The sequence below is a fragment of the Cherax quadricarinatus genome, chromosome 75 (genome assembly GCF_038502225.1).
Source record: "Cherax quadricarinatus isolate ZL_2023a chromosome 75, ASM3850222v1, whole genome shotgun sequence".
In the NCBI taxonomy this organism is placed as follows: domain Eukaryota; kingdom Metazoa; phylum Arthropoda; class Malacostraca; order Decapoda; family Parastacidae; genus Cherax; species Cherax quadricarinatus.
In genome coordinates, this window is record NC_091366.1 from 5,288,293 (window position 1) to 5,302,294 (window position 14,002).

Below are 14,002 nucleotides of genomic sequence, written 5' to 3' on the forward strand. Positions count from 1 at the left end.
TTCTATTCCCACCCGTGGTATGGTTTGTATCAGTCAGTGGTAGACAATCCCATGAGAGATACCCAACTGTTGTACCTAAGTCTTGTCAACTTGTCGGTAATTCCTCTGTGCAAGACGTATGTAGGTCACAATAAGGTAACAGAAGGATTTGGTAATTAAGGAAGATTTCTGGTTAGAAGTGCAGGAGTTAAGGGTCGTTGGTAAGACGAACTACTGGGTTGAGGTGGTGGTGCTGAAAGGAAATGTCGTACTTAGCTTTAAGGATAGGTACAACACAAACACACACACACACACCCCTGGGTAGGATGTGAGGAAGGGATGACCCATGTTTGGCAATATCCCGTCACTGTATGACTGGATATCTTGCCAGTCATCCTGTGTTGTTCCACTAGTCACTGAGTACTCCTTCGACAGAGACGCTTAGTAAGGGGTGAGTCCTACGACAGAGACGCTTAGTAAGGGGTGAGTCCTACGACAGAGACGCTGAGTAAGGGGTGAGTCCTACGACAGAGACGCTGAGTAAGGTGTGAGTCCTACGACAGAGACGCTGAGTAAGGTGTGAGTCCTATGACAGAGACGCTTAGTAAGGGGTGAGTCCTACGACAGAGACGCTGAGTAAGGTGTGAGTCCTACGACAGAGACGCTTAGTAAGGGGTGAGTCCTACGACAGAGACGCTTAGTAAGGGGTGAGTCCTACGACAGAGACGCTTAGTAAGGGGTGAGTCCTACGACAGAGACGCTTAGTAAGGGGTGAGTCCTACGACAGAGACGCTGAGTAAGGTGTGAGTCCTACGACAGAGACGCTGAGTAAGGTGTGAGTCCTACGACAGAGACGCTTAGTAAGGGGTGAGTCCTACGACAGAGACGCTGAGTAAGGTGTGAGTCCTGCGACAGAGACGCTGAGTAAGGTGTGAATCCTACCTCAGAGACGCTTAGTAAGGGGTGAGTCCTACGACAGAGACGCTGAGAAAGGTGTGAGTCCTGCGACAGAGACGCTGAGTAAGGTGTGAATCCTACCTCAGAGACGCTTAGTAAGGGGTGAGTCCTACGACAGAGACGCTGAGTAAGGTGTGAGTCCTACCTCAGAGACGCTTAGTAAGGGGTGAGTCCTACGACAGAGACGCTGAGTAAGGTGTGAGTCCTACGACAGAGACGCTGAGTAAGGTGTGAGTCCTTCCCAGAAGCTAAGTCTTACCTAGGAGAAAGTTTTAGAAGTGGTGGTAAGAACATTACCACTTGGTGCACCATCAACGAGTGTCAATCCCTTCATGGAAAGACAGCAAGAGAAGGAATCATGGTGAATGTGGTTCTTCTTTTGAACACCCTACTTGGATGGAAAGCACTAACACACACACACACACACACACACACGCACAGTGAAGAGGGCGGCCAGGAGCTGTGACTCGACCCCTGCAACCACAATTAGGTGAGTACACACACCACAGAAAAGTTACTATAAGTCACTCCAAACTTGAATGATGACGCTGAAAGACTCATAGGTGAATGTGAACCGAAACTTCCAGGTTCAATCCTGGGGAGGGTGGAGACGCTTGGGCACGTCATTAACCTATTGCCCCTATTCACCTAACAATAACTAGGTGTTCGGGTGTTAACCAACTGTTATGGGTAGCATCCTGGGGTAGGAGACCATATCTGAGCCTGCAAGTTAGCCGAAATAGGATAACAATAATAATAATAATAATAATAATAATAATAATAATAATAATAATAATAATAATAATAATTTTTATTATTATTATTATTGTTATTATTATTATTATTATTATTATTATTATTATTATTATTATTATTATTATTATTATTACTGCCACATCATCATTATCATCATTATTATTATTATTATTATTATTATTATTATTATTATTATTATTATTATTATTATTATTATTATTATTATTATTATTATTATACCATGCAAGTACTAGAAGCAACTTTAGTTAGAAAATTAACAGCACAAAAAATTAAAATTCGTAAAATTTAGGGTTTCTGGCACCCATGTAGGCACTATCAGTGGCACTGGACAGCAACACTCAGTGCCTCTCAGTCCCAACAGAGAATCCCTGTTGACTCTCAGAGGTCGGAAGCTTGAAATGTCAGTGTGATATTTGTCACGCTATTAATGGAACTTTTAGTTGCTGTTTATGTAAGTTACTCCTCTGTTGTTGTTGTTCCTGTTGACTTATACACTAGTTACCCCTCTGTTGTTGTTGTTCCTGTTGACTTATACACTAGTTACCCCTCTGTTGTTGTTGTTGTTGTTGACTTATACACTAGTTACCCCTCTGTTGTTGTTCTTGTTGACTTATACACTAGTTACCCCACTGTTGTTGTTCTTGTTGACTTATACACTAGTTACCCCTCTGTTGTTGTTCTTGTTGACTTATACACTAGTTACCCCACTGTTGTTGTTCTTGTTGACTTATACACTAGCTACCCCACTGTTGTTGTTGTTCTTGTTGACTTATACACTAGTTATCCCTCTGTTGTTGTTCTTGTTGACTTATACACTAGTTACCCCACTGTTGTTGTTCTTGTTGACTTATACACTAGTTACCCCTCTGTTGTTGTTCTTGTTGACTTATACACTAGTTACCCATCTGTTGTTGTTGTTCTTGTTGACTTATACACTAGTTACCCATCTGTTGTTGTTCTTGTTGACTTATACACTAGTTACCCCTCTGTTGTTGTTCCTGTTGACTTACACACTAGTTACCCCTCTGTTGTTGTTCCTGTTGACTTAAACTCTAGTTACCCCTCTGCTGTTGTTCCTGTTGACTTATACACTAGTTACCTCTCTGTTTTTGTTGTTCCTGCTGATTTATACACTAGTTACCCCTCTGTTATTGTTCCTGTTGACTTATACACTAGTTACCCCTCTGTTATTGTTCCTGTTGACTTATACACTAGTTACCCCTCTGTTATTGTTCCTGTTGACTTATACACTGGTTACCCTCTTCTGTTGTTCCTGTTGACTTATACACTAGTTACCCCTCTGTTATTGTTCCTGTTGACTTATACACTAGTTACCTCTCTGTTGCTGTTCCTGTTAGCCTATAAACTAGTTACTCCTCTGTTGCTGTTCCTGTTGACTTATACGTGAGTCACCCTTTCCGTTACTGTTCCTGTTTCCTTATGTGTGAGTTACTTTTCTGTTACTCTTGCCTTGTACGTGAGTTACCCCTCTGTTACTGTTCCTGTTGCCTTATACGCAAGTTATCCTTCTGCTGATTTATATATAAATTATCCCTGTTTCCTGTTGCCTTATAAACTAGTTACCTCTCTGTTTTCCCCTGTTGTTATCCCTGTTACAACATACTTATTGTCTTATGCGTGAGTTATATCTGTTACTGTACCAGTTACTGATGACTGTCACATTATACGATAGTTACCCCTCTGTTGCCCCGAATTTATACATTTCTGTTTGTCCCTTATGGTTTTAATACAAAATTCAATAAAATTTTAAAAGAATATTAGGTTTTGGTCATGTGACCAAGACCTTCCACTGGCTTACCCCTCCACCACATTGAAAATTATGGTTAATTAAAAGAAATTAAAAAAAAATACATAACAGAACTTTTGTAATTATTGTACTGAGGACTTGCAAGGATATCACTTTAGTTCTATGTAAGGGTTAACTATTTTATTTTCAGTCCCCATCTTTAGTGCTAATAATAATAATTATAATAATAATAACAATAATAATAATAATAAAATAATAATAACAGTAACAACAACAATAATAATACTAATAATAATAATAATAATAATAATAATAATAATAATTATAATAATAATAATAATAATAATTATAATAATAATAATAATAATAATAATAATAATAATCATAATAATAATAATAATAATAATAATAATAATAATAATAATAATAATAATAATAATAATAATAATAATAATAATAATAAAATCGACCCCATGCCTAACCCTTCTAGGGTAGGGTAGGTGCCTGAGCCCGAGCCTTTAGCTCATAAGACTGTCATTCCCATTAGCCCCCTTGTGGCGGGGATGGCAGACCAGAGAGGCCTAGCTTGTGGCTAGGCCTGGGGACAGTTGGTCCCAAAGATGAGGAGGTACTTGTGCCTCCTCCCATGGGAGACTTAGGTCTCAGACACTCCCTAAAGAGGGAGCCAAGGCCGGGCCACCACTTGGAAAAGGCCCGGGCCGGGAGAATACCGGCTAATCTTTAACTAACTAATAATAATAATAATAATAATAATAATAATAATAATAATAATAATAATAATAATAATAATTTTTGTTGTATTTATGCTGAATTAAGTACGTTACGACAGTTTTATCTGTTTATTAAGAGACGATAGACTAAATGTAATTATCACACCAGCGATAACGTATCAAGATTATTGTATCAAATTATCGTTTGCTGTATAGTGACTTGATTATTTACGAATGTGTGGTGATAGTAAGTGGAATAACATTAGCACAAATGGGTATAATCATAACCACAATGTTTAAAATGGTGGAGGGGTAAGCCAGCGGAAGGCCTCGGTCAGATGACCAAAAGCTCCAGGTGTGGGTCGTCATCTGACTAAGACCAGCGTCAGGAAACACTTGTCCTCTTTTCTGACAAACTTATCATCGTATATGGTTATCATATCCACTTCTAAGATCACTGATGGGGTTATCATGAAGAATAAGGATTACATGGTACTCGCTTGTGTAATCTCACTAGACCTGAGTACTAACCTAATTACCTTGTCTCATGTACGTTGTTAAATACTACTACTACTACTACTACTACTACTACTACTACTACTACTACTACTACTACTACTACTACTACTACTACTACTACTACTACTACTACTACTACTAATAATAATAATAATAATAATAATAATAATAATAATAATAATAATAATTTTGCTATTATTAGTAGTAGTATTATATTATTATTTAAATTATTATAATTATTATTGATATTATAATTGCTATTATCATTATTATTTTCATTATTGATATTATTATTATTATTATTATTATTATTATTATTATTATTATTATTATTATTATTATTATTATTATTATTATTATTATTATTATTATTATTAGGGAAATACGAGTATTTCTGACAAGATAGCTATTGACTGAAGGATGGTGAGTGTGTTTTCTTCTTGGAGTCACCCACCTCGGTGGGAGGAGGTTGATTTGTGAGGAGTTTTAAAGGTTAAGATTTGTTATCCTGTCTCAGCTTATTTATTTACTAAGTGATACTAGATCAGATCATTTATAGGCTAAGAGTTGTCAACCTTAGCTCATTTACTGGCAACGATAATGATCTCACCTTAGCTCATTTACTGGCAACGATAATGATCTCACCTTAGCTCATTTACTGGCAACGATAATGATCTCACCTTAGCTCATTTACTGGCAACGCTCATACCCAAGCTCATTTATAAGCTGATTAGCTATCTTACCTCAGCTCATTTATAAGCTGATTAGCTATCTTACCTCAGGTCATTTATAAGCTGATCGGCTATCTTACCTCAACTCATTTATAGGCTGATCGGCTATCTTACCTCGTTCATTTATAGGCTAAGAACAGCTTCTAATCTCAGATCATTGCAGATGACATTAGTGATGGTGGCGCTGACGACACTGCTGGTGGGAGTCATGGTGTGGCAGACAAGGGGCGAGGTAATGGAGTCAGGACTCGAGGGCACACACTCCACAACAGTCACAGCTCGCAGGCTTCTCAGAGTACTGAAGAAGTACAACCCCAGGGCTAACGAAACTACAGTAGGTTTACAGTGTACTGAAGACTGTGTTGCTTTTACTGGGACTACGTTTTGCTTTGTGAAGTCAATGACTGCTTGATATTCATGGGATCTCGCTAAATCCGATTGAATCTCTTGTACCTGCAGCCCCAACTGATCCAATCCAACGGGTACCCGGCAGAGACCCACCGTGTCGTCACAGAAGATGGCTATGTATTGCAGATCCACAGAATCCCCTTCGGCAGGAGTCGTCTGAAGACTCCTGTAGGAGAGGAGAACGCACCTCGCCCTGTGGCATTCCTTCACCATTGTCTTCTCTGTTCTTCATCAGACTTTGTTATGAATACTCCAGATAAAGCTCTTGGTCCGTCCATTATTTATTTTTAATTATTTTATTATATTATTATAATTAGTTAAAGATTAGCCGGTACTCTCCCGGCCCGGGCCTTTTCCAAGTGGTGGCCCGGCCTTGGCTCCCTCTTTAGGAAGTGTCTGAGACCTAAGTCTCCCATGGGAGGAGGTACAAGTACCCCCTCATCTTTGGGACCAACTGTCCCCAGGCCTAGCCACAAGCTAGGCCTCTCTGGTCTGCCATCCCCGCCACAAGGGGACAAATGGGAATGACAGTCTTATGAGCTAAAGGCTCGGGCTCAGGCACCTACCCTACCCTAGAAGAGTTAGGCATGGTGTCGATCCTATTATAATCAAAAAGAAGCGCTAAGCCACAAGGGCTATTTTTTTTTTATTATAAATACTGTTATTATGTAAATTAAATTAATATTTTAAGATATATTAAGAAATTTTTATTAAATAATTAATACTTTTATTTTTATATTATTTATTTTACATTATTTTGTATTTAAAAGTCTAAAAAAGATTAATAACATTAATATAATTTATTTCTGTTAATTTGGTTGGGTAATTATGTCACTCACATATTTAAATGGCATGTAACCTGTACATATAATTTTGATAACCATATGATTTAAACCCGCGTCAGGAAACACTTGTCCTGTCTCCTGACGAACCTTATCTATACTCCTGTCAGATGACACTTGTCCTGTCTCCTGACGAATATTATAACTACATAAAGCGGTCAGTAGGTTAGGTTAGGTTAGGTAAGGTTTGTCAGGAAAGAGGACAAGTGTTTCCTAAGGCGGGTCTCAGTCATATAATGACCTGCCACTGGACCAAAAGCTCCAGCTGTGGGTCATCATATGACTTGAGACCTGCGTCGGGAAACAATTCTCCTGTTTCCTGACGTATCCTACCTAACCTAACCTATCTAGCAGCTTATGTACAGGTTTCAAGCCGAACCTACGGAATGGGCTTGAAACATAATTTACATCTTACGTTGATGTTATTTCTGACAGCATATATGCTGGCTGACGCTGGTTATGACGTATGGCTTGCCAATGCTCGTGGAAATACATACTCCAGAAATCATCTGACTCTCTCTCCAGACTCCAAGGCATTCTGGCAGTTTAGGTAAGATGTGTGTATATTGTTACTGTAGGATACTCACCATTAGCCTGATGAACCAGCAACTGGGAGTTCTGGTCTTGGACCAGAAGTCGAGGGAACTGATCGAAACCTAAAGGTCGCTAAGAAAGTGCATTGAATTCGCTAGGCAGTTTCCGTATTATAATGTTACTGACCACGAAATGGGTACGAAGTACCTACTGCCCACTGGATAAGTATATTACCGCCTACGGGATGAGTATAAGGTACCCACTGCATAGCTATACTACTACCTACAAGGTGGGTATGAGGTACTACTGTCCACTGGATAAGTGTTCTACCTCCTACAAGATGGATATGAGGTATCTACTGCCCACTGGATGAGTATATTACCGCCTACAAGATTATTATTATTATTATTATTAAAGATTCGCCGGTATTCTCCCGGCCCGGGCCTTTTCCAAGTGGTGGCCCGGCCTTGGCTCCCTCTTTAGGGAGTATCTGAGACCTAAGTCTCCCATGGGAGGAGGCACAAGTACCTCCTCATCTTTGGGACCAACTGTCCCCAGGCCTAGCCACAAGCTAGGCCTCTCTGGTCTGCCATCCCCGCCCCAAGGGGGCTAATGGGAATGACAGTCTTGTGAGCTGTAAGCTCGGGCTCAGGCACCTACCCTGCCCTAGAAGGGTTAGGCATGGTGTCGATGGCCTACAAGATAGGTATGAGGTACCTAATACCCACCGGATGAGTATACTACCGCATACGGAGTATGAGAATGCTATTAAATGCATTAAGTTAACCTCTACCTCTCCGTGTTTGGGAAGTATTGTCCGGTTTTTGAGAAGTCTTTTAAGTAAATATCCCCTAAAATCTGGGATGATAAAGGTGAATTTTAACCCCGGAGGGTTAGCCACTCAGGATAACCCAAGAAAGTCAGTGCGTCATCGAGGACTGTCTAACTTATTTCCATTGTGGTCCATCAGTCTTGTCCCCCAGGATGCCACCTACACCAATCCACTGTCACCCAGATACCTACTTGCTTGCTTAGCGACCGGGCACAGCAGGTGTAAGGAAACACACCTAGTGTTTTCACCCGGCCGTAGATCGAACCACAGACACTCAGTATGTGAGGTGAGTGTGTTGCCTACCAGGCCACGGGACTTATCTCTTCCAGTATACCCATAATCCTTTTCGAAGCTCATCCTAACCCCAGTCCATCATCTTTCTGTTTTCGCCATCCCCATGGCCATCAATCCAATACAAAAAAAAAAAAAAAAAAAAAACATTAAGCCCAGAGTGAGACAGCTATAATTTATGGGAGTCGATGACCAGCTTTCTCCTCAGCCTAGAAAAAAACAGCATTTGTATGGTGGCATAATCAACAGCTCAATGAAAATTAAAAATGGGAAATTTTGCTACAGTTACCCCCTCGATACGCCGCAATATTGATAAGCTGGGTAAACTATTATATTATGAATGTACTACCACAGAGGGGCTTTGTTGAGGTACTTATGCAGGCGAAACATATCAAATAAAGTGATCGACACCATGCCTAACCCTTCTAGGGTAGGGTAGGTGCCTGAGCCCGAGCCTTTAGCTCATAAGACTGTCATTCCCATTAGCCTCCTTGGGGCGGGGATGGCAGACCAGAGAGGCCTAGCTTGTGGCTAGGCCTGGGGACAGTTGGTCCCAAAGATGAGGAGGTACTTGTGCCTCCTCCCATGGGAGACTTAGGTCTCAGACACTCCCTAAAGAGGGAGCCAAGGCCGGGCCACCACTTGGAAAAGGCCCGGGCCGGGAGAATACCGGCTAATCTTTAATAATAATAAATCAAATAAAGTGTGTGTGAATTACTTCTTGCTGGATTAAGCCATCATGTACCATAACATCAAGGTTGCCTCGGGAATAAAAGTTTTAAATTAGCATAGAGCCTGTCTTTAAAATGAGTTTGGAGAAGACAGCGTATCTTACATTCTAAAAAAAACATGTATAACCTCTTAAATATTATTTTTTTAAAGCATTTGAGATCCCTTTGTGTCTGTGTGTTCAGTATCTTATAGACGAAGGGCAAGAATTTTGCGTATCTTTGCATTCTATACTGACAGCTGATATGTATCGATGTATTAAGCAAATTTGAATACAGGTACACAGAAATACACTTATCATATTCACGGATCGACACCATGCCTAACCCTTCTAGGGCAGGGTAGGTGCCTGAGCCCGAGCCTTTTAGCTCATAAGACTGTCATTCCCATTAGCCTCCTTGAGGCGGGGATGGCAGACCAGAGAGGCCTAGCTTGTGGCTAGGCCTGGGGACAGTTGGTCCCAAAGATGAGGAGGTACTTGTGCCTCCTCCCATGGGAGACTTAGGTCTCAGACACTCCCTAAAGAGGGAGCCAAGGCCGGGCCACCACTTGGACAAGGCCCGGGCCGGGAGAATACCGGCGAATCTTTAACTAACTAACTAACACTTATCATATATAGTGGAATATGTTTAAGTTACCTAGGATAACCCCCTAAAAAGCTAAAGTGACTTATTTCCATATATGAGTCTGTGGTATCAATATACTCTGTACCTTATAGCTGGAACGAGATGGCTATATATGACGTCCCAGCAGCAATAGACTACATACTGAATACCACAAATCAGAAGGATCTATATTACGTGGGTTTCAGCATGGGCACCAGCGTCTTCTGGGCAATGCTGAGTGAACGTCCACACTATGCTGCCAAGGTCAGTCTCATACTGTAACTCTCAACATACCCCCACTAAGGGGCGCTAATAATAATAATAATAATAACAATAGTGCTTCCACTGGCTGCACAAAACCATTATTCCCATTATTCTAAAATTACCATTATTGCTGCCACTGACGTCCTCAGATACGGTTCATGGTGGCTATGGGACCGGTGGCTTACGTTCGAAACATCAAGGGACCTCTTGGGTATGCTGCACCTTTCGTCAATCAGATAGAAGTAAGTGGGTCGATTCAATAGTATCATATATGCTATGTTTTTCTTGATTGAGTTTCAAGCCTCTCGACTATACGAGGGTGTGTTAAAAGTGCATGTCAAGTGTACACTACCAGTGAAGTATATTTTAAACTCCTTCTAAGAGGAATAAAAACTGATAATATACATCTCTTAGTGTATATAGCCTCTTGCTATACTTAGTGTATATAGCCTCTGTTGCTATACTTAGTGTATATAGCCTCTGTTGCTATACTTAGTGTATATAGCCTCTGTTGCTATACTTAGTGTATATAGCCTCTGTGTGTTCCTATTCTTAGTGTATATAGCCTCTGTGTGTTCATATTCTTAGTGTATATAGCCTCTGTTGCTGTTCTTAGTGTATATAGCCTCTGTTTGTTGATATTCTTAGTATATATAGTCTCTGTTGCTATTCTTAGTGTATATAGCCTCTATTGCTATTCTTAGTGTATATAGCCTCTGTTGCTATTCTTAGTGTATATAGCCTCTGTTGCTATTCTTAGTGTATATAGCCTCTGTTTGTTGATATTCTTAGTGTATATAGCCTCTGTTTGTTGATATTCTTAGTGTATATAGCCTCTGTTTGTTGATATTCTTAGTGTATATAGCCTCTGTTTGTTGATATTCTTAGTGTATATAGCCTCTGTTGCTGTTCTTAGTGTATGTAGCCTCTGTTTGTTGATATTCTTAGTGTATATAGCCTCTGTTGCTGTTCTTAGTGTATATAGCCTCTGTTGCTGTTCTTAGTGTATATAGCATCTGTTTGTTGATATTCTTAGTGTATATAACCTCTGTTTGTTGCTATTCTTAGTATATTTAATCTCTGTTGCTATTCTTAGTGTATATAGCCTCTGTTTGTTGCTATTCTTAGTGTATATAGCCTCTGTTGCTGTTCTTAGTGTATATAGCCTCTGTTTGTTGCTATTCTTAGTATATATAGTCTCTGTTGCTATTCTTAGTGTATATAGCCTCTGTTTGTTGCTATTCTTAGTGTATATAGCCTCTGTTGCTGTTCTTAGTGTATATAGCCTCTGTTTGTTGCTATTCTTAGTGTATATAGCCTCTGTTGCTGTTCTTAGTGTATATAGCCTCTGTTGCTATTCTTAGTGTATATAGCCTCTGTTGCTATTCTTAGTGTATATAGCCTCTGTTGCTATTCTTAGTGTATATAGCCTCTGTTTGTTAATATTCTTAGTGTATATAGCCTCTGTTTGTTGATATTCTTAGTGTATATAGCCTCTGTTTGTTGATATTCTTAGTGTATATAGCCTCTGTTTGTTGATATTCTTAGTGTATATAGCCTCTGTTTGTTGATATTCTTAGTGTATATAGCCTCTGTTTGTTGATATTCTTAGTGTATATAGCCTCTGTTGCTGTTCTTAGTGTATGTAGCCTCTGTTGCTGTTCTTAGTGTATATAGCCTCTGTTTGTTGATATTCTTAGTGTATATAGCCTCTGTTGCTATTCTTAGTGTATATAGCCTCTGTTTGTTGATATTCTTAGTGTATATAGCCTCTGTTGCTATTCTTAGTGTATATAGCCTCTGTTTGTTGATATTCTTAGTGTATATAGCCTCTGTTTGTTAATATTCTTAGTGTATATAGCCTCTGTTGCTGTTCTTAGTGTATGTAGCCTCTGTTGCTGTTCTTAGTGTATATAGCCTCTGTTTGTTGATATTCTTAGTGTATATAGCCTCTGTTGCTATTCTTAGTGTATATAGCCTCTGTTTGTTGATATTCTTAGTGTATATAGCCTCTGTTTGTTGATATTCTTAGTGTATATAGCCTCTGTTTGTTGATATTCTTAGTGTATATAGCCTCTGTTTGTTGCTATTCTTAGTATATATAGCCTCTGTTTGTTGCTATTCTTAGTGTATATAGCCTCTGTTTGTTGATATTCTTAGTGTATATAGCCTCTGTTTGTTGCTATTCTTAGTGTATATAGCCTCTGTTTGTTAATATTCTTAGTGTATATAGCCTCTGTTTGTTGCTATTCTTAGTGTATATAGCCTCTGTTTGTTGCTATTCTTAGTGTATATAGCCTCTGTTTGTTGATATTCTTAGTGTATATAGCCTCTGTTTGTTGCTATTCTTAGTGTATATAGCCTCTGTTTGTTAATATTCTTAGTGTATATAGCCTCTGTTTGTTGCTATTCTTAGTGTATATAGCCTCTGTTTGTTAATATTCTTAGTGTATATAGTCTCTGTTGCTATTCTTAGTATATATAGTCTCTGTTGCTATTCTTAGTATATATAGTCTCTGTTGCTATTCTTAGTGTATATAGCCTCTGTTGCTATTCTTAGTATATATAGTCTCTGTTGCTATTCTTAGTGTATATAGCCTCTGTTGCTATTCTTAGTATATATAGTCTCTGTTGCTATTCTTAGTATATATAGTCTCTGTTGCTATTCTTAGTATATATAGTCTCTGTTGCTATTCTTAGTGTATATAGCCTCTGTTTGTTGCTATTCTTAGTATATATAGTCTCTGTTGCTATTCTTAGTGTATATAGCCTCTGTTTGTTGCTATTCTTAGTATATATAGTCTCTGTTGCTATTCTTAGTGTATATAGCCTCTGTTTGTTGCTATTCTTAGTATATATAGTCTCTGTTGCTATTCTTAGTGTATATAGCCTCTGTTTGTTGCTATTCTTAGTATATATAGTCTCTGTTGCTATTCTTAGTGTATATAGCCTCTGTTTGTTGCTATTCTTAGTATATATAGTCTCTGTTGCTATTCTTAGTGTATATAGCCTCTGTTTGTTGCTATTCTTAGTATATATAGTCTCTGTTGCTATTCTTAGTGTATATAGTCTCTGTTGCTATTCTTAGTGTATATAGTCTCTGTTGCTATTCTTAGTATATATAGTCTCTGTTGCTATTCTTAGTGTATATAGCCTCTGTTTGTTGCTATTCTTAGTATATATAGTCTCTGTTGCTATTCTTAGTGTATATAGTCTCTGTTGCTATTCTTAGTATATATAGTCTCTGTTGCTATTCTTAGTATATATAGTCTCTGTTGCTATTCTTAGTGTATATAGCTTCTGTTTGTAACAATACAGTTCTATGTACTTTGCCTATGTATATCTTTTTCCTCAACATGTACTCATCTAATGTATTGTTAAAAATGTACTCTGGATATCCCGAGTACAGCATATCTTTATTTCTAAACATTTATTATGCATCTCTTGAGTACAGTATATCTTAATATGTACTCTAGTACCTTAGATATCTATCCTTCTTATTGGGCTAAAAATATATACTCTGGATATTCTGAGTACAGAATATCTATTTCTAAATCTGCTAACTCAAGTACAGCATATCTTATTTCATAATATTTACTCTATCTTAGACATCTATCCTTTCCAAACGCGTATTTTAGCTATCCTGAGTACAGTATATCTTATTTCTTAACATGTACTCTAGTATCTTAGATATCCATTCTTTCTAAACGTATTGTAGCTATCGTGGATACAGAATATCTTATTAACACGTACTCTAGTATCTTAGATGTCCATTCTTTCTAAACGTATTGTAGCTATCGTGGATACAGAATATCTTATTAACACGTACTCTAGTACCTTAGATATCCATTCTTTCTGAACGTATTGTAGCTATCGTGAATACAGAATATCTTATTAACACGTACTCTAGTACCTTAGATATCCATTCTTTCTGAACGTATTGTAGCTATCGTGAATACAGAATATCTTATTAACACGTACTCTAGTACCTTAGATATCCATTCTTTCTGAACGTATTGTAGCTATCGTGGATAC

The 14,002-nt window shown here is 38.5% G+C and overlaps 1 protein-coding gene across 7 annotated transcripts in view; it reads left to right on the forward strand.

Annotated features, from left to right (window-relative positions):
- Positions 1–359: 359 nt before the first annotated feature.
- The window catches only part of LOC128691884 (gastric triacylglycerol lipase), a 21,452-nt gene continuing 7,809 nt past the window's right edge, over positions 360–14,002 (forward strand). Inside the window, exons 1-6 of one of the 7 annotated variants that reach the window (XM_053780852.2) lie at positions 360–430; positions 5,626–5,796; positions 5,922–6,138; positions 7,148–7,262; positions 9,817–9,967; positions 10,117–10,209. In XM_053780852.2, the coding sequence (XP_053636827.2) occupies positions 5,626–5,796; positions 5,922–6,138; positions 7,148–7,262; positions 9,817–9,967; positions 10,117–10,209 (747 nt within the window). In that variant the 5' untranslated portion in view covers positions 360–430. The other 6 variants (XM_070100966.1, XM_053780855.2, XM_070100968.1 and 3 more) reach the window with 6 other exon arrangements.